The sequence below is a fragment of the Dissoconium aciculare genome, assembly GCF_010015565.1.
Source record: "Dissoconium aciculare CBS 342.82 unplaced genomic scaffold K489scaffold_1, whole genome shotgun sequence".
Taxonomy (NCBI): Eukaryota; Fungi; Ascomycota; class Dothideomycetes; order Mycosphaerellales; family Dissoconiaceae; genus Dissoconium; species Dissoconium aciculare.
Window position 1 is genome coordinate 2,518,522 of NW_022984951.1, and position 18,370 is coordinate 2,536,891.

Genomic DNA, 18,370 nt, shown 5'->3' on the forward strand with positions numbered 1-18,370 from the left:
TCGTTCAGGACACCCCTGCACAAATAAATGCAATCCATGCCCAGGTGGATAGCACTGATGTTTCTTACCACGTGACTGTTGCGTCAGGGTCATATCAACCCTAGGCATTCCCGCTGACACATGGGCAGGTGGGTGCGCGGCCGCAATTGGTGATGGACTAGTGCCGCCTGCGCCCAGCTGGACGACTGTTCGCTGTCTTCGTTCCATCATCTTTTGCGCGCCGGGCTCCACTGGACACAATGTCGCAAACCATGGAGCAAACCGACCGGAACAGCAATTGGGAGGATAACGAACCGGAGAAGACGCAAAAGAGTCGGAGGCCACCCAGTAAGTGTGCACCCAGACAACAACGGCGGCGGCACCGCGCATGAGTCGGGATTGAATGACGGACATCATGATGGCGTGCATGGGCTGACAATTATGCTTTTCCTTCATGACAGACAATGCGTTCCGACAGCAGCGACTGAAAGCATGGCAACCTATCCTCACCCCGAAAACTGTTCTGCCCTTGTTCTACGCCGTCGGCCTCATATTCGCCCTCTTCGGTGGTCTCCTGGTCTGGAACGACTCTAAGGTGCAGGAGATCATCATCGATTACTCACAATGCAACACCACTGCACCTGACTGCGGCAGCGATGGCTCGGGCCTGGCAAAACTCCCAGAAGACAAAGTCTCGTCGCATTTTAAGAACACTACGTCGCCTGCAGACGCTGCGAAATGGTGCAAGTACAGAAAACCCGTAGAGTACGGCCTGATCCAAAAGGTCAGCGTCAGCACGAGCGTCTGCCGAGTACAATTCTTCCTGCCTGATGACATGCATCCGCCGGTCCTGCTTTACTACCAGCTTACCAATTTCTATCAAAACCACCGTCGCTATGTTCAGTCCTTTGATCAAAAGCAACTTGCCGGCGAGGCTCGGGATAATACCTCGATTGGTGGCAGCGACTGCGACCCACTCAAATCGCTTGAGATCCCAGTGCAAGGCGGTGGAAAGGTTTCAAAGCCCATTTACCCGTGCGGACTGATCGCAAATTCCTTGTTCAACGACACATTCAGCTCTCCTGTACTCCTGCAGACCGGATCCAGTGCGAACAATGTGACATACCGCATGTCCAATAACAGCATCGCGTGGGGATCTGACGCCAACCTCTACGGCCAGACCGCATACAAATATGGAGATGTGGTTCCACCACCTAATTGGGCGCTTCGCTATCCCGAATACAACGAAAGCTTCCCCTTCCCCAAGCTTCACGAGTGGGAGGAATTTCAAGTCTGGATGCGTACGGCAGGCCTGCCTACGTTTAGCAAGCTCGCGCTACGGAACGATGCCGATGTCATGAAGCGTGGCACATACCAGATCGAAATCTACGACTGTATGAAGCCCCTTTCGATAACCTTTGCAATGTATGAAATGTATGCTGACCATATCAAACGCAGACTTCCCGGTCAATCTCTATGACGGCACCAAGTCGATTCTCATCTCAACGCGAACGATCATGGGTGGCCGCAATCCATTTTTGGGCATTTGCTACATCGTTGTCGGCGGTCTGTGTGTTCTTCTTGGCGCGGTTTTCACCGTCACGCAACTCGTGCGACCTAGGTAAGTCACCATTTGATGACCTTTTCGCGCACACGTCTCGATGGTCATGATCTGACGCGTTGAACGAATAGGAAACTCGGCGATCACAGCTACCTCAGTTGGAACAACGACCAACCCAGCACTGCGACCACGACTGGCAGAGCTCCATAGTTCGGCGAGGCCATGTGAATGTAAATGGAGATTGGCCAGTTGTGTTACCCAATGACCCCGGTATCTCAACACGAAGGGAATGGAGTTACGGCGTTGAATTCGTAGACTGGAGGATCTTGTTTTGTCGCGAACAAATCGATCCCCACTGTAGACGAGCGATTTGTAATTTATTTCGATCAGGAATCCTTGAAGGCGTGACCTTAATAAATGGGTTCAAGACGAACGTACCACCATGCTGGACTATCCGTACTTTGACCGGTATTTGGACTTATCAGAGGCCGACGTCTGGCCGATATCTCTTCCCGTGGATATATGCACTGTCACTGTGACAACGGACACATTCCCTCCAAAGTTAGCCCCACGTCCGCGAGAGATCCAGTCCCTCCCACTGTGCCACGCGCAAGCCATGACCGAAGCAGATCTTGCCTCCGCTCCCGCCTCGGCAGCCCTTACCGATCTAGACGTGCAAGCACCTAATTACCCCAGTGAGAACGACGGCTCTTATCTCAGTGATGCATCAGGTGAGCTAAAAACAATCCCTCTGGACAAAACCATGGCTTTCGTCGCCCAGCCAGCCTTCTGCCCGACGTCAAGTGTACATATGTATGGCCGTGTGCCTCCAATGTATAGTATTTCAACGTTAATGACCTAAAAATATTCACAACTACCTACTATTCTTTGAATACGCGACCACGCGCGTGTTACATGTTCACCTCAAGATCGATTGGCCTTGTCCGTGCTATATGGTGAGACATTGGGGCCCGCTTCCTAGCACATGAATCGCGATCTTTGAGATCGTGCATGCGTACATTTCCGTCGTGGTATAGCAAGGCGACAATTCCGACGACTCCAAGTCCGCAAGGATAACAAGTTCATCCAATATGGTGTCACGGCACGGAAGCGTGGTCGACCATGGCGCCGATGCCGACCTCGCGAAGATGGGCTACAAGAGCGATCTACCGCGCAGTTTGAGCATGCTGTCGGTGTTGGGCCTGTCGTTCGCCATCATGGCAGGTGTGTGCCAATTCTTTCACAGGACCTGTCGCAAAAGATTGTCTGTAACGACGACTAACACGACGATGCTTGCGCTTCGACAGTGCCCTTTGGTTTGTCCACGACTCTCGCAATCACTTTGGTCGACGGTGAAGCCGTCACCATTCTCTGGGGATGGGTCCTGGTGTCTCTGATCTCGCTGAGTATCGCTGCATCTCTGGCGGAGATTTGTGCGGTGTATCCCACAGCGGGCGGGGTCTATTACTGGAGTGCAATGATGTGTGAGTTCTGAGAAGATAACATTCAAGACGAATTGTTCGCACGACTGATACGAAGCTATAAAAAGCGACCAAAGAATGGGCTCCCATCTCATCCTGGGTGACTGGTTGGTTGTAAGGCGCTCCCTTCGCATTTCTACTTTCTTACTCCTACTATGAGGGAACTTGTAGAGTCTGACAATCACGCAGAAATCTCGTCGGCAACTGGACGGTTACTCTATCAATTATCTTCAGCGGAGGCCAGCTCATTCTCAGCGCCATCACACTCTGGCAGGAAGACTTTCTGCCGACCGCCTGGCAGACAGTGCTGACCTTCTGGGCCGTTCTGCTCGTGTGTTTCCTCGTCAATGTCTTTGGCGCCAAGTACCTCGACCTGATCAACAAGATTTGTATTTACTGGACAGCGGCCAGTGTCCTGATTATTTTGGTAACGCTCCTGAGCTTGGCCAACACGAAACGCAGTGGCGCGTACGTCTTCAGTTACTACGATGCTAGCCGATCAGTAAGTGGGTGATCAACGTTGCTCTCGCCAGTGAGCTTACCTTTCGTCAGGGGTGGCCAGACGCTTGGGCGTTCTTTGTGGGCTTGCTACAAGCTGCTTATACACTGACAGGATACGGTCTTGTGGCTTCGATGTGAGTAATTGTCTTGTCCATCCAGAATCATCCCAACCCGCACGAGCTAACCTTTCCTCCCAGGTGTGAAGAGGTACAAAATCCCGCTCGAGAGGTTCCTAAGGCAATATTCCTTTCTGTGGCCGCAGCAGGAATTACAGGACTTGTTTATCTAATCCCACTGCTGTTCGTGATGCCCGAAGTTCAAATGCTAGTGGACGTCAAGAGCGGCCAGCCTATCGCCCTCCTATTCAAAACCGTTACGGGATCAGCAGCGGGCGGATTCGGACTTCTTTTTCTGATCCTTGGCATCTTATTCTTCGCCGGTACTGGTGCGCTGACTGCATCGTCCCGCACGACATACGCCTTCGCCCGTGATGGCGCAATCCCCGGCAAGAAGTGGTTCGGAGCGACGAATGAGAAACTCGGCATTCCGCTTTGGGGCCTGGTCTTATCCGCAGTAGTCGATGCCCTGCTTGGCCTCATCTACTTTGGATCAACAGCAGCTTTCAACAGTTTCACGGGTGTAGCGACGATTTGCCTGTCATGCGGATATGGCTTGCCAATCTTAGTCTCGGTACTACGCGGTCGCAAGATGGTCAAACACTCGACTTTCTCCCTGGGCCGATACGGCTATGTGATCAACATTATTTGTTTGGTTTGGATCTGCCTTGCCATTGTGCTCTTCTGCATGCCTGTGAGCTTACCAGTGACGGCATCTACAATGTAAGAAGAACTCTTCGAAATTCTCTGATCTGGGCCGCAGCTAACCATACATGTCTTCTAGGAATTATGCATCTGTCGTATTCATGGGCTTCGCCACGATCAGCGTTGCGTGGTATTTCATCTCGGGCCGGAAGAATTTCACAGGTCCGCCCGTCAGGCAGGACGCTGATCCCACCATTGAAGGGAAAGACGTAAGCTCAGCGGGCGATGGAGAGATGGGCATCACGAGTCAGATCTCCAAATCTTCGGGATCACCAAAAGTAATCACATAGCCGATTATATACAAAGCTAGTTTTTGTTATCCGAAGTTTGCCACAATGAGGCGTAATGTTCCAGTTCCTGCTCTGCGAGCTCATCATCATCCTCAACGTGTGGGCTAACGGCTTTGATACGAGTCTTTGGTGGGCTGAGCAACTCATAGCCAAGTGCGCCAGCTTCCCAGACGAGTTCGCACGACGCACATGTGATCCTCATCGTATCTGGAGAAATCGCAGCCGGTTTGCCACATCTGAAACAAGCGAAGCTACAATTTTCGCAAAGCACTTTCGATCCGTCTGTGGCAATTCTGGCAGGGCGGCGGCATTCGCTGCAAGTGGTGAGTAGGCCGGCCCTCTTCATTGCATCTTGCTGCTTTCGATCAACTCCGTCTTGCCCAGTCCCGACGGAAGGTATGCGTGTCAGTAGTCGTAGCATGCTTGGGTCACGCAATTGCCAGCGAGCGGAGTCGTCTACTTCGCCATCCATGTCTTCGGTCGTGCGGAGCACATTACAATCCAACTTGCAGCGATGCGCCGTATCATGATAGGTCACTTCACCGTCAGGCTTACGTGGTTCCATCTCAAGCAGTGAACGCTGGAAGGCCTCGGCTTTAGGTCGAGCAGCACGGGCGAAGCTGGCGCGGCTACAAATGTCATTCATCGAGATCTCGGCTCTCGAAACTTCGCACTGAGATTTCTTAATTTCTTCCACTGCAGACGTGTCACTCTGCTCTGGAAGGCTATTCTCGCATCCAATGTAGTCCAGAGGTGTCGAATGCCAGGAGGTCATTGCTGCCTGGCGCATCAACGCTTTGTTGTAATTCTCCATCGCGGCGCTGATTTGGGATTGCGGAGGATCAAGATATGGGCCATTGTATTGAGGTCCCTGGACAGCTTGGCGAAAGGGCATGGCGCCGCATGGGCGTATGACTATCTGTCCAGTCTCCAGCAGATCGTTGGCGGCCTTGAAATGAGGTTCCTCGGGACTGTCCAAAGGGACTTCTGCAGATAGAAGTTTGAACTTGCCGACCCTTTGAGCTGCGCCAGTTGGCTCATTTCGGCCGATTGAAAATAAATTGACGTTACCGTTTTCGGTACCGACCAACAGCGATCGACCATCATGGCTGAAGGCTCCCGACATAATTGCTGCTCTTTGCGAACGCGGTACGGTGATGTCATCAACATGCGTGTTTTCGACAGCCCTGTAGGGATTCCAGATCTTGACTATGCCGTCGGAAGATCCACTGTAAATACGCTCTCGCGTCGCGCCCCAGGCAAGGAAGTGGACACCGGTATCTGTCATCTCACGATCGTCATCGGCAGCTAGCACATTCAGTGACTCACCGTGGCTAAGTGTGTGCAATGGCTCTTGCCGACGGCCAGCGAATCGCTTATCCCAGATGTACACTTTGCCGTCTGTAGCGCCCGCAGCTACGAGATTGTCATCGTGCGGACAAAATACAACACGATTGATATCTCGTGCAGGACTCTCCCAAACTAGGACTCTCCGGCAATCTTGTTGATTAGGCGCAAAGCACTGAACGACACTGCGTGTGAATTTGTTGACTTGTAGTCCACTTGGATTACAAGCGACTGCGAAAGCTATCGAGCTCGAGCTGGGCGCAGGATTCCAAGCAACATCGAAAACGTCATGTGTGACCACATTGAGTGACAAGCGGACCCCAGTGTTGATGTTCCAGAGGCAGGTCTGACCTGATTGATCTGCTTCACTAGCCGCGCCGAAGCCGACAAGCAGAAAATCACGATGTTGCGGAGCAAGACCAAATCTGAGTGCGGATGGGAAAAGAACGTGCGAACCGTGGCGAGCTGGCGAGAACGAAAATCGCCGGTTCCATCGAGTCTCGTAGCACTCATAAATGTTGATACTCTCGTTTGATGTTCGAGCGGCAGTAGCAACGACTCCTGCATGCGATCCACTTGCATAGTGAACAGACAAGAGGTCGACAGCGGCTTCGTGCTTGATTGCGTAGCTGTGGTGTGGTAGGTTAGACTCTGCGTCAATACTGTATCGCCTCAATGTTCTGTCGGTGCTTGATGTGTATAGTTGTGTGCCGTCAGCAGTGAATTCCGTCCCTGTCACGGTCATGAAAAGTCGTTCGTCTTGAGTAGCTCTCATTGAGTGTGATGCATTGATGTTGTCGCCTTCAACTTTTGGGCGTGGTATGTGATGTTCTGGCATTTCACGTACTGTCCAATTCCGCAAGTTACCTGCTAGCAAATTTCGGCCCATGTTGTATTGTTGACTCTGAGCGTCCGAGATCGCTATAGATCCAGCAGCGAACAGAGTGTCACTCGCTGACCAAGTCAACGCTACAACATCTCCAGACATTCCTTGATAGTGCCGGATGAACTCAGAATCTCGATGCGCATGATTCTTGAGCTCGTTAGTAACAGTTCTCGAGGACGACCAAGCCCGTCGACTGCTGCAGCCGAGTTCTCTTGTTCGCAACAACCGTGACAACGAATTTGGATAGATATGGTCTTGCGCGACGAGCGTGTTTGTTTCACTATGAAGCTGTACCACGCTATCCTGGGGAACGTGGGCCACTTCGGGGCGGTCAACACTACAGCGACTGCTCGAATGTTCTTTCGCAAAGGAATTTGGCGTGAGCTGACGATCAACGACAGTGTCTCGTAGGGGCGGTCGACCACGAGGACCTCTACTCTTCTCAGGACGGGAGATTGGTTCGCGCTTTGATTGCGGCTGAAAGGAGCTGGTTTCGGATGACCCTAATAACTTTTTCACCTTCGTAGAGTAGTGAACCTGAATCGATGCCTTCGATCTGTTGGGAAAGTATGTCGCAATTTCGTCCCATGGCCGATTTTCTATGCCCTTGAGCTTTAGCAGAAGATCCTGCTCTGATTTAGAGTATGGCCCCGAGCTGTAGGCGGCGGAGCAAGGTTCTGGCGGGATAGACCGCAGTTCAGAATCGCTAACAAGCATGGTCCTGTTAGCAGGTTCCGAATGCCGGGCATCTGTTGGATGAGCCGCATCGAAGACCAGACCACTATCGACGTGATGCTTTGTGGTCGACCAGCCAGGGTCATAGATCGGGACACGAGCACCTGAGTTGAGCAGTCCAAGCGGGATAGGTTGCAATATCGAATTCAGGCTCGAGGGAAAGGAGCTTGACAGCACGTCCTGTCTGATGGTCGGAGATACCTTTTCACTCTGACTTTGCCTGAGCTTGGATGGTTCCCAGGGTGGGCTCCACGTCGGTATCCACTGAGCCGAATCTGCTGACGGGAGCTCTTCTTTTGGGGTCGGAGCTAGATTGTGAGCGACGCAACCGATCATTCGAGCAGAGCTGTGAGAAACACGAGGGAGTTTCGAGGCAGTGCCATCGCGCTCCTCGTGCCGGGCTCTCTTCGTAGGCCGTTCTTCGCCATCGCCTTTTGCAAATTTGAACCTAGCAAGCAAGTCATTGGATGTGATTTCTGAGGACTCTGCTCTCTTGATGTCTGTTGATTTCGGCGGGAGCAGTGTGGATGCTTCTGATCTCGGACTTGATGTTAGGTCGATAATCTCATGCGACCCGATCTTGGAAGGAAGCATGTCGCGTGTGGAGAAAGGTGCAAGACAGTCCGTCATATTCAAGGAGAGTCGCCATCAGATTTGTACCCGCGCGCAGTTCAATCGATTCTTAGCATTCGCAAGGTTATGAGACTGTTAATCGATATTATTAAGTTTTATTCTCTCCACCAAAGTGTCGCCACGGAACGAGTGTCGTCCTTCATGTTCAGGAAGTGTCGCGTTCGCGTGCCTTCACGCGGGTGGTCGCGTCCGCCTGCAAAAATGGGCACCCTTCACATGTCCGAATCCAGAATAACTTTGTATCTCAGGACCGCCCAGGATATCAAAACAGCATGTGATGAGACACTGTGCAACGTGGAAGCAAGTTTACGGTCGACATGTATGCTGGCCAGGTAAAAAATGGCCTGGTCAATACCTCAAGAAAGAGACGTGTTGATGATTCCCGTGTGTGCTTCACCCGCAGACCTAGATTCTCCCCTGCACACGATTCACAACGTTCACGTGCTTCATTATATTTCAGATGATGCTTCACTTGACACGCAGTAAATTTCCATCAGGGATGAGGTAAGAATTTTGTACACACACATATGATCAGTGAAGCAAAAACTTGTGATTATCGGAGATCACAGAGCGCCACTACTTTTGGGTAATCCCAATGGTACAACGCAGTCAATGTTTGCGTCATATGGACAGGCGTACGGGACGGCCAGCGTGTCCGTCATTCGCTGTTCCTCAGATACATGCGTGTCGAGGTAGGAATACTCAATAGATCCGTATGTGTCGACCACACTCGAGGAACTCATTGCTGCGGGTGAGGTCAAGCTCCTGAGCGGTACCCGTCAGACGCCCCTCGATGTCTCGGGAAGAGATCAATCATCCTTCTATAACAGACAGGGGGATAGAGACGGGATCACTCGAACTCCCGAGTTCTGGCTAGTGACAAATCAAAGCCTTCGAGTCTAGCGAGACAAGGTCGTTCAGTCTTCGTGCCACACTTTCAGGAGTGCTATGACTTCGAGCGATCAATCCGACGTGTCCGAATAAACCGTCTCTTTGCTTCTCAACCTCAACCTCGAGCGCGATAGTATGAACGTAAGCATGCTAGCCGTGTATGAAGGCAAGATGGCCATGATCAGCTCAAGCCAATGCAAAATTAATCTGCGCTCCAAATCCTATGCCGCATACACTCTCAAGAGGTCTGTTTGCTCTCGACAGATTTGCTCGGTTCGCTAGCGAAGAGCAGCCCGACCCTTCTCTTTAAGCTCGCAATTGTCTGTTCCGTTGTCTGATCTTTGGCCTTCTCGTCGCGATTGATTCGTACCGCTGCTGCAGTGATTCCAACCCCAACGGCGAAAATTGGATCGATAGCCCTAGACTGTCAGCGATATTGTGGTGTTGGTTTGATAGGGTTACTCACTTGGAGATAAGATAGGTGGTCGACATGATCGTTCGCAGCGTGCTCTTTTCTCTTCTCTGCTTGTAATAAGAATATGGAACTTCGCGTGCATTCGAGTTCCACCAGGTGAATTTCAAGCCCAGCGTAATGGACCGAACTTGACGATCCTATGGTCCGAGCTCTGTCGTTGCCCCGGATTGCGAGCCATGGCGGGGGACGGGCTTCAAGGAACCACCGAAACTACCCAAAAGCGTTAGGTGATATTGTGTATTTTGTTTGCTGCTGAAGAAGATGTAGTTGCTTGACATCTTTGAAACATTACACACTGTCTTCATAACATTCATTTTCTTGCTCACAATGTCTGTCGATCTGCAACAGGTCGCGGGCCTTCTCAATGCCAGCTTAGACCCTGCGCAAAGTCGGCAAGGTGAGTGACTGCACGTCATACTGATCATCATATGGGAGGTCTTATAAATTCACACATGCAACAGCCGAACAGTCCCTGCGACAGGAAGAATTGAAGCCAAACTTTTCTTTGGTATTACTTCAGATCGTTGCATCCGAAGGAGTACCTGCTACTACCAGACTAGCCAGTGCGCTGTTCTTCAAAAACTTCATAAAAAGGAGTTGGGTGGTGGGTCGCCTTCGCCTCAGAATATCGCTCGAAGAAGGCTGACCACTTCGCAGGATGAAGATGGCGCACACAAACTTAACGCTGACGTGGTCACGATGATCAAGAGCGAGCTGATCGGGTTGATGGTCAAGGTCCCAGCCAACATACAGGCCCAACTAGGAGATGCAATCAGCATTATTGCAGACAGTGATTTCTGGCAAAGATGGGATACCCTGGTGGACGATCTGGTTTCGAGACTTACACCGGACAACGCGGTAGTCAACAATGGAGTTTTGCAAGTCGCGCATTCCATTTTCAAGAGGTGGGAGCCGTTGTACAGATCGGATGAACTGTACGAGGAGATCAATCACGTTCTTGGAAAATTCGCCACACCGCTGTTGCAATTGTGGGAAAGCACAGATCGTATGATTACGCAGTCACAAAGCGATCCAAAGTTGTTAAGGGCGCATTTCACTACTCTGGAGTTGATCATCAAATTGGTCTACGATCTTTCAACGCACGACATGCCCCCACAGTTTGAAGAACAACTAGGCGCCGTCGCAACACTCCTTCACAAATATTTGACCTATGAATCGGCTGTGCTCAAAACAGAGGACGATGATGAGGCCGGTCCTCTGGAACTCGTGCGTGCTAGTGTTTTCAGGGTGCTTGTGCTTTACACGCGCAAATATGATGAGGAGTTCAAAGAAAAGCTTTCACAATTCATCGAAACGTCCTGGAACCTCCTCACAGCTCTTGGTCCTGAAGCGAGAAACGACATTGTGGTCAGCCGAGCACTTGAATTTTTAACAACAATCGCGGGAATACGCCAGCATGCCGAAATGTTCAACAACGCAGAGGTGCTCGGACAAATCACGGAGCGCGTGGTCATTCCAAATTTGTCACTTCGCGAATCTGACATCGAAACATTTGAAGATGAGCCTATCGAGTTCATCCGAAGGGATCTTGAAGGTTCAGACGAAGATACACGACGGCGCGCAGCCACAAATTTCCTGTCCAAGCTTATGGAACAATTCGAAAAGCTCGTCACGGACGTTGTAACTCGATATGTCAATCACTATCTTGCCGAATATACTAAGGACAAGGCGAACAAATGGAAAGAGAAGGATACGGCAGTCCACCTTTTCACTGCTATTGCGGCGAAAGGAGCAGCTACGGCCGCCAAGGGTGTGGTCAGCATTAATCACAATGTTAGCGTGATCGAATTCTTCGAGACCCACGTCGCCGAAGATCTGGTCAACAATGACGCCCATCCCCTCCTCAAAGTGGATGCGATCAAATACCTTTACCTGTACAGGAGCATCCTCTCTGCGCCACAGTGGCAAGCGGCATTCCCGTTGCTTGTTCAACATCTGAACAATGACAACTATGTGGTGTATACTTACGCAGCGATTGCAGTCGACCGGGCGCTCTACTTGACAGACTATCAACGACAGCCTATCATTCCCCGAGACAGCGTGGTGCCACTTTCCAAAGATCTTTTACAGCACCTCTTCAAGCTCATCACAAGGGACACCAAGCCAGAAAAGGTTCAAGAGAACGAATTTCTGATCAAATGTGTGATGCGGGTTCTGATTGTTCTGAGGGAAGACCTCGTTGCTATCAGCGATCTTGTTCTAGCCAACCTGGTCAACATTACCAGGGTAATTCGACATAATCCGTCCAATCCCGGTTTCTGTTACTATCATTTCGAGAGTCTCGGCGCTCTCATCAGGTTCGCTGGGCCCAAACAATTCGACAAGATCGAGAGTAGTCTCTTCCCGGCCTTCATGGAAATTCTGGGTGGACCAGCTGAGGAATTTGCGCCTTATGTTTTCCAACTTCAGGCGCTCATCGTTACCATCAACCCCACAAACACATTGTCAAGCAGCTTCCAGCAATTGATCGGCCCTCTGTTGACACTTGCACTGTGGGATCAGAAGGGGAATGTACCGGCGGTGACGCGACTTCTCGTCAACATGTTGCCACTCGCCGCCCCCTCCATTATTGCATTGAATCAAACTGAAGCTGTCCTGGTGATTTTCCAAAAGCTTGTCAGCAGCAAGGCGTATGAGAGCCATGCAATGGACCTCATCGAAGCGATTGTGACAAACTTCCCAGCACCGGCGCTCGAACAATACTGGCCATCAATTATCAACCTGATGTTTTCTCGTCTAAGCAACTCAAAAACGGAAAACTTCACCACTCGCTTTGTCAAATTTTACCATCTGGTCTCAGCACACACTGAAAAGGGACTCGGCGCGGACTTCTTCATCAGGGTGGCTGACAACGTACAGCAGAACAGTTTCACAAAGGTGTATACCGGCATCATCTTACCGGACACTCAGAAGCTCAGCCGACCTTTCGATCGCAAAACGGCATGTATCTCACTCACTCGCACGCTAGCTGATAGTCAAGCCTTTGTTGAACGTTACGCCAAGCGTGGCTGGACCTTCACCTGCGAAGCTCTGCTGAAATTGCTTATCAACCCACCGCTCCCGCCGACGGCCGACGACACGATCGATGAGCGCGACGTTGACACGCTTGGTTTCGGTGCGGCCTTCACACAGCTCAATACTTGCAAATTCCCTCCGCGGGACCCTTGGCCACAGGTTCAGGACGTGAAGGCGTGGGTCGGTCAGACACTGCGCGAAGCCGACACCAGACATTCTGGTCGCATCGGACAATTCGTGAGCGAGAAATTGGACGATCAGGGACGTGCAGCATTGCAGCAAGTCATGCAGGGATGAGTCTTGGTCTCAACAATGATAGTAGGTCATATTGGTGGTTCGGAAATATAGAGCAGATGTCGAAATCGACGACGAGACCACGACAATCTAGACGTATGACATCGACTCTGGTTGAATGACTTTACATTCAGGTCATGCAGCCGTGAAAGCTCGTCAGATCGTGAACGCAATCGATGTGCGTAGGTAAGGCATTCTTCAGTGAAGTCAAACTTTCTCAACCCTGAATATGTCACATTCACCAATGCGACAATTATCATCGGCTTCGGTAAAATAGACCCACGTTGCGTAATGCTAACAAAGGCGTGACCTGCGCCAAAACGTAGGACAATTTGTAGAGTACTACTTCCATCCCGTCGAGGCCCAACGAGGCGCTCGTCACGCTCACGCCACCATCTCCAAAGTTGCTGGTGTGGGGTGATGGCCTAGAATTGTGGTTTGAACGACCGCCAGCTATAGGAGATTGGTGTGATGTGTGAACCCATTTAGGACAACAAGGAGAGTGCATGAACACGAAAGGTGCCGTTTTCAATCGTGACATATAACAAACAGGCGCAGGCAGGTGCTAGGATTGATATCACATTGACACTTCCGCCTCGCCTGCATATCGGAAGTGCCGATGTTGTGGCTTGTCTAGGACAACCTCGATCAAAACGTACCTATGCAGACCTGCACATGTCCGATCAAATCATATTCTGGCCTTTCCTCGGCTGTTCGAAGGCACAAGTATTCTTAGCAGGCGCGATATGCTGAGTTCATCACGTGCAGACACGACACCAACTGAGCAATGAGTACCATGGTCAGTCAGTGTGAAAAGATCTGAGTGAGTCTAGTTCAAGTACCTAGGTATGCAGACTTTTCGCGGATCTCACAGAAATCCTCGTTATCTTCATCTGTCGAGCTGGATCGGAGCAAGCGGTCGATCAAGCACCCACTTCAACCTTCAGCATGGCAACGGACTATGTGGTAATCAACAAGGCAAATTGGGACGAGCGGGCCCCAGAAGTGAGTGACGATGCACATGTCGTCCTGGCGATCTCCTTGGACGCCAACAATACACGGGAGGCCTACAGTCATTGACACCCGATTGCAGCACGCTCGATCCCCTGCATATGCCTGTCAGACATTGATCAATAATCCTGAAGCGCTGTCCGATGTAGTTCGCTTCGATATGCCCCGGCTCGGAGACATCTCGAATCTGGACGTCGTCCACCTTCAGTGCCACATCGGTACAGACACACTCTCTTTGGCAAGGCTTGGAGCACGTAGTGTCGTCGGTCTCGATTTCTCCTCTGCATCACTGCATGAAGCACGACAATTGGTTGCGGACGCTGATTGTGGGGAGAGGGTACGATTTGTGGAGGCAGAAGTTGAGAAAGCAGTGCAGGCGCTCGGCAGGCATTGCTTCGATGTGGTATACACAGGGATTGGGGCGTTGTACTGGCTGCCTGATATCAAGGCATGGGCGAAGACAGTGTCGGAATTGCTACGGCCTGGCGGAATGCTGTTCATCCGTGAAGCACATCCTATCTGGAGGACACTGGACGAGACAACCGAGGACGGGCTGAAGTTCAAGTATCCGTATTTTGAACAGGAAGAACCGATGCTGTTCGAGTTCCCGGGGACATATGTGCCCTTGGGGAGCGGCAAGGCTGAGTTCGAAGCCCAGAAAGCCGTGCAGTGGAATCGAGGCTTGGCCGAGATCGTGCAAGCGGTTATTGAATCCGGTTTGCAGATTGTAGGTCTGCATGAGCATCAGTCTTTGCCATGGGACGCGCTACCCGGGCGAATGCTCCGTGGAGCTGATGGTAAGTGTTCGACTTCTGCACCTGGGAAGCCGAGGTCAAGTCAACATTGTCCGCAACAGGATCTCACTGCTGACATGGTTCTTCAAAGGTGAATACGAGCTCAGAGAGGGCAAAGAACGGCTACCGCTCAGCTATACACTACAAGCGATCAAGTTGTCTCGAAGATGAATTGTTCGTAGAATTCAGGGTAGTTCGGTCGAAGAGCTGGCGGCCGCCCGTGAGCTGCAGAGTGTTATATTCCTAAAAGAAGCCATCACGAAATGGGTACCTTGGAGGCTACGATAGAGGTGATCTATCCAGCAGATGTGAACTGCGCGTTTTGTGAAATCTCAGGTGTCGGAAGTTGTTGGATCATCGCCAAAGTCACCTCCATCGAATGTGCCTACCAAGCGACATCAGCATGGCACCCAATGTCATCATTGCACACACAAGCTCGACAAGACGCGTGTCTAAACGGCCTCATGCGTCAATGTTTCCAGCCATAGAATCGTGATAGACGTGGCATGTGGTGTAGAAGCGTGAGAAGAAACGTATCTCCTCCAGCCGGACCCATCGCGGAGGTCAGCACACACACAAGAGTTTGGGAGACCGCCAGGTGGTGAACCGCGGATCCGGTAGATGGGAGCCTAATCACTGCTCTGGACAACGTCGTCCGTCGATCGGCGAACGTTTCGCTCCAAGGTCTGAGTATCAGCCAGCCAGCCAGCAGCGTCGTCATACAGTACACGGCATGTATTGCATTCCAAGCGATCAGGCAGACATCTTTTTAATCGATGAATGCGGTAGCGTTGTAGTTCTTGTCGTGCATACCCAAGGATTGTACGAGTGGCCATGCGCGGCGAGTGTGGCGCGGTCGGGTCTAATGTACTTACCTCGTACCGTACGGTGAGTGCGAAATCCTATTTTTACGGAGCATAGAGAAATTTGATGCTGCATCTGGTCGGGTTTTTAGTCACCTGGGGAGTTCTGCTTTGATTCACGTGTACTGTAAAGGTGTACTCGAAGGCATGGATCCATCGCAAGGAGATACTTGATTGTAGCGAAATCTCAAAAGGGCTGGCAGAGCTCACCACCATTGGAAAGGGAGGAAACAGGGCTGGGCTCCACAATGCCTACCGCGCGCTTGGCCGAGTCGTTCGTCCCTTCTTTGTCGCGAATGCGTGCGCTAGTAAAGTACGTAATAATGCAGGAGAGAGCAGCTGGCCCCTTCTGTGCCTGCGCTCTCAGGTGTCTGCAATGATAACATGTATGCGGCGCATGTAGAGCAGGTTCAAAACCAACACTTTTCCCTCTAAAGTACCTACTGTAGGTAGTTGGCACAGCAGGCGCCCCTCCTGCTCCAGTACTCCTGATCGTCCAGCGCTGCTTGCCAAAAATAAAAAGCCAACTGCATCGATTGGTTGTCATTACCATCGCCATTGCACCTGTCCACACGTCTTGCCTGTTGCTGGTCTTGCGCGGCGGCGTCCTCTTCTGTTTCTTCTTCTCTTTCCAGGAATCTCTCCCTCTCGACATCACTTTGCTCCATCATATTTCACATCCCAATTTCTCTCTCTTTGTCAATCCTTGGCCTCTTAAACAGTCACAAATTCCCAGCGATAACCATATTTCTTCCTTACGGGTAAATATAAAAAACGGTGCATCTCTCTCCAAACGCGAAACCCTCACTCGGCGGCGGCTCAACTCCTGTGCGCCTCAGCCCGGCCACCAGAATCACCACCGCAAGAGGGGGGTGATCGTCCAACCTCCAGGGACCGACCCTGAAGCACGCGCGCTTCCAGGAGTAGCGTCGACTTTTATTACTTCCACTCCATTGCGCTCACCACCCTGCATCCTCGACCTTAAACATATCGCGCAACACTGCTACCATGGCTGTAAGTTTACACAGCACTCACTACGCAATTCTCAAGTAAATTGCGCTTGCAATGACGGATTCCAACTTGTCGCATCCATCGTCTGAATCTTGTTCCGTCGAACACTGATAACTGACCTCGCTTTCCAATAGTACAACAACAACTATGGCGGCGGCTACGGCCAGTCTAATCCTTACGACAATCAAAACAACAATGGTGGGTACAACACTGCTCCAAACTACAACAATGCGCCCAGCTACAACAACAATCAAGGATACAACAACAGCCAAGCGCAATATGGTATGTCACTGGGCTTGCGTCCATCCTTACCCGCCCTCTTGGCTAATCTTCTTCGCCCTTACAGGACGACCTCCACGAGCCGATGTCGAAATGCAGCCTCTTACTAGCGGCGATGCTGCCTTCGAATCAAATGCGCCTCAAGGCGATCCCAACGCCATTTTGAATGATTGCCGTGCCGTCTCTCGCGCAATCGATGACCTCGAGAACCGTCTAGATGAGCTCAAGCGAATGCAGCGCACCTTTGTCGGCGGAACAGGAGCTTCCAATCGGGATGTTGACAACCTCAGCGCGGACATTATGAGTGGCTACCGTGGTCTCGGTGACCGTGTGCGCAGAATCAAATCACAACCTGACGCCAGCAATTCGCGTAACAAGGCACAAGTCGAGGCCCTGGACCGTAGGATCCGCAAGGCCATCCAGCACTATCAGACGCAGGAGTCACAGTTCCGGAAGGAGGTTCAAGAGCAGCAGCGTCGGCAATACTTGATCGTTCGACCAGATGCCTCCGAGGCAGAGATTCGAGAAGCGACAGAGGCTGGCGGTGATACACAAATCTTCCAGCAGGCCCTGCTAAATTCCGATCGCCGCGGACAAGCCCAGAGCACCTTGCGTAATGTGCAGCAACGTCACGAGGCCATCCAACAGATTGAGCGGACTATGATTGAGCTACAACAATTATTCCAAGATCTGGACGCTATCGTCGTTCAGCAGGAGGCCCCCATCATGGCCATCGAGCAGAAGGCCGAGGATACCAACATGCACCTCGAGGCTGGCAATGTGGAGGTTGGAAAGGCCGTCAACAGCGCACGTGCTGCACGAAAGAAGAAGTGGATCTGCCTGGGCATCTGTGGTAAGTACTCGAAACCGACCATGCGACGTTCCAAACCATGTCCAATACTGACCGTTGTCTTTCTCGCAGTTGCAATCCTCATCGCTATCATCGTTCTCGTTCTCATCGTGGGTGCTACACAAGGATGGTTCAAGAGCAACAGCAAGGACGCGCCCAAGACGAATTAGAATGACCCTTATGCTGTCGTCGGTGCTGCACACGATCGGAATTCATCACTGCTGCTACCATTGGTCCCCGCGACGATGTCTGGCTGCGATGCAGACGGCTGTGCGACTGTCACTGCGCCTACACAAACATTCTGGATAGACGTCACCCCAACAAGTCGAAATATTACGCCTCAGAGCTCCCTGGCATCACCCATTCCGACCTCCTCCTCGTCATTTGACGATACCTTTCCGAAAGTCCTTCATAACCGGCGGACGCTGTCATGAATATCATCAGTGCCGCATAATCTTGATCGGTTGTGCCGATCAATCCTAATCAACATCGGGCGCGCAGGTCCGTGCCATTGTCTTTCTTTGGTCGCCCCATTTCTCTTTTCATGAATTTCGTGGGAAGCTGTGTCATATCTTCCTCGCGGCCTGGCGGCGTTATAACTGTTTTTCTCTTTCTGCCGGCTTCACATGTGG

At 51.4% G+C, this 18,370-nt stretch overlaps 8 protein-coding genes across 8 annotated transcripts; 5 read left to right on the forward strand and 3 right to left on the reverse strand.

Annotated features, from left to right (window-relative positions):
- Window positions 1-169: 169 nt before the first annotated feature.
- On the forward strand, window positions 170-2,064 carry K489DRAFT_375966 (Lem3/Cdc50). Its single transcript, XM_033603804.1, has 4 exons — window positions 170-327; window positions 441-1,373; window positions 1,438-1,600; window positions 1,672-2,064. Exons 1-4 carry the CDS (start codon window positions 240-242, stop codon window positions 1,748-1,750), a joined length of 1,263 nt encoding a protein of 420 aa, XP_033464837.1. The 5' UTR covers window positions 170-239; the 3' UTR covers window positions 1,751-2,064.
- A 288-nt stretch (window positions 2,065-2,352) lies between these two features.
- On the forward strand, window positions 2,353-4,669 carry K489DRAFT_375967 (amino acid transporter). The gene is made up of 7 exons (XM_033603805.1): window positions 2,353-2,764; window positions 2,848-3,024; window positions 3,090-3,135; window positions 3,211-3,523; window positions 3,574-3,656; window positions 3,720-4,361; window positions 4,423-4,669. The coding sequence occupies exons 1-7, from the start codon at window positions 2,632-2,634 to the stop codon at window positions 4,631-4,633; spliced, it is 1,605 nt and encodes a 534-aa protein (XP_033464838.1). The 5' UTR covers window positions 2,353-2,631; the 3' UTR covers window positions 4,634-4,669.
- On the reverse strand, window positions 4,260-8,582 carry K489DRAFT_375970 (WD40 repeat-like protein). Its single transcript, XM_033603806.1, has one exon. The coding sequence runs from the start codon at window positions 8,229-8,231 to the stop codon at window positions 4,650-4,652; it is 3,582 nt and encodes a 1,193-aa protein (XP_033464839.1). The 5' UTR covers window positions 8,232-8,582; the 3' UTR covers window positions 4,260-4,649.
- An 814-nt stretch (window positions 8,583-9,396) lies between these two features.
- Window positions 9,397-9,549, reverse strand: K489DRAFT_298730 (uncharacterized protein; the record flags this gene model as incomplete). Its single annotated transcript, XM_033600358.1, has 1 exon — window positions 9,397-9,549. A coding segment is annotated over one exon (153 nt), but the record flags the coding sequence as incomplete, so codon positions are not given.
- A 378-nt stretch (window positions 9,550-9,927) lies between these two features.
- On the forward strand, window positions 9,928-12,933 carry K489DRAFT_310198 (Cse1-domain-containing protein; the record flags this gene model as incomplete). The annotated part of the gene is made up of 3 exons (XM_033600687.1): window positions 9,928-9,997; window positions 10,062-10,204; window positions 10,258-12,933. The coding sequence occupies 3 exons, from the start codon at window positions 9,928-9,930 to the stop codon at window positions 12,931-12,933; spliced, it is 2,889 nt and encodes a 962-aa protein (XP_033464841.1).
- A 668-nt stretch (window positions 12,934-13,601) lies between these two features.
- Window positions 13,602-15,157, forward strand: K489DRAFT_375973 (S-adenosyl-L-methionine-dependent methyltransferase). Its single transcript, XM_033603807.1, has 3 exons — window positions 13,602-13,935; window positions 14,024-14,738; window positions 14,827-15,157. Exons 1-3 carry the CDS (start codon window positions 13,879-13,881, stop codon window positions 14,904-14,906), a joined length of 852 nt encoding a protein of 283 aa, XP_033464842.1. The 5' UTR covers window positions 13,602-13,878; the 3' UTR covers window positions 14,907-15,157.
- A 201-nt stretch (window positions 15,158-15,358) lies between these two features.
- Window positions 15,359-16,269, reverse strand: K489DRAFT_398021 (uncharacterized protein; the record flags this gene model as incomplete). The annotated part of the gene is made up of 3 exons (XM_033606925.1): window positions 15,359-15,637; window positions 15,855-15,969; window positions 16,043-16,269. The coding sequence occupies 3 exons, from the start codon at window positions 16,267-16,269 to the stop codon at window positions 15,365-15,367; spliced, it is 615 nt and encodes a 204-aa protein (XP_033464843.1). The 3' UTR covers window positions 15,359-15,364.
- Window positions 16,270-16,430: 161 nt separating this feature from the next.
- K489DRAFT_28597 (t-SNARE) lies at window positions 16,431-18,095 on the forward strand. The gene is made up of 4 exons (XM_033600136.1): window positions 16,431-16,612; window positions 16,744-16,807; window positions 16,956-17,741; window positions 17,811-18,095. Exons 1-4 carry the CDS (start codon window positions 16,607-16,609, stop codon window positions 17,906-17,908), a joined length of 954 nt encoding a protein of 317 aa, XP_033464844.1. The 5' UTR covers window positions 16,431-16,606; the 3' UTR covers window positions 17,909-18,095.
- Window positions 18,096-18,370: the final 275 nt, after the last annotated feature.

Excerpts from the sequence above, each read along its gene's own strand:
- K489DRAFT_375966 (XM_033603804.1), top strand. The coding sequence starts at position 240 with ATGTCGCAAACCATGGAGCAAACCGACCGGAACAGCAATTGGGAGGAT. Across the intron at positions 328-440 it reads AAAGAGTCGGAGGCCACCCA|ACAATGCGTTCCGACAGCAG; the intron begins GTAAGTGTGCAC and ends CCTTCATGACAG. Across the intron at positions 1,601-1,671 it reads ACGCAACTCGTGCGACCTAG|GAAACTCGGCGATCACAGCT; the intron begins GTAAGTCACCAT and ends TTGAACGAATAG.
- K489DRAFT_375967 (XM_033603805.1), top strand. The coding sequence starts at position 2,632 with ATGGTGTCACGGCACGGAAGCGTGGTCGACCATGGCGCCGATGCCGAC. Across the intron at positions 3,136-3,210 it reads TCCTGGGTGACTGGTTGGTT|AAATCTCGTCGGCAACTGGA; the intron begins GTAAGGCGCTCC and ends ACAATCACGCAG. Across the intron at positions 3,657-3,719 it reads TACGGTCTTGTGGCTTCGAT|GTGTGAAGAGGTACAAAATC; the intron begins GTGAGTAATTGT and ends CTTTCCTCCCAG.
- K489DRAFT_375970 (XM_033603806.1), bottom strand. The coding sequence starts at position 8,231 with ATGACGGACTGTCTTGCACCTTTCTCCACACGCGACATGCTTCCTTCC.
- K489DRAFT_375973 (XM_033603807.1), top strand. The coding sequence starts at position 13,879 with ATGGCAACGGACTATGTGGTAATCAACAAGGCAAATTGGGACGAGCGG. Across the intron at positions 13,936-14,023 it reads GGGACGAGCGGGCCCCAGAA|CACGCTCGATCCCCTGCATA; the intron begins GTGAGTGACGAT and ends ACCCGATTGCAG. Across the intron at positions 14,739-14,826 it reads AATGCTCCGTGGAGCTGATG|GTGAATACGAGCTCAGAGAG; the intron begins GTAAGTGTTCGA and ends GGTTCTTCAAAG.
- K489DRAFT_28597 (XM_033600136.1), top strand. Across the intron at positions 16,808-16,955 it reads CGACAATCAAAACAACAATG|GACGACCTCCACGAGCCGAT; the intron begins GTGGGTACAACA and ends TCGCCCTTACAG. Across the intron at positions 17,742-17,810 it reads GATCTGCCTGGGCATCTGTG|TTGCAATCCTCATCGCTATC; the intron begins GTAAGTACTCGA and ends TCTTTCTCGCAG.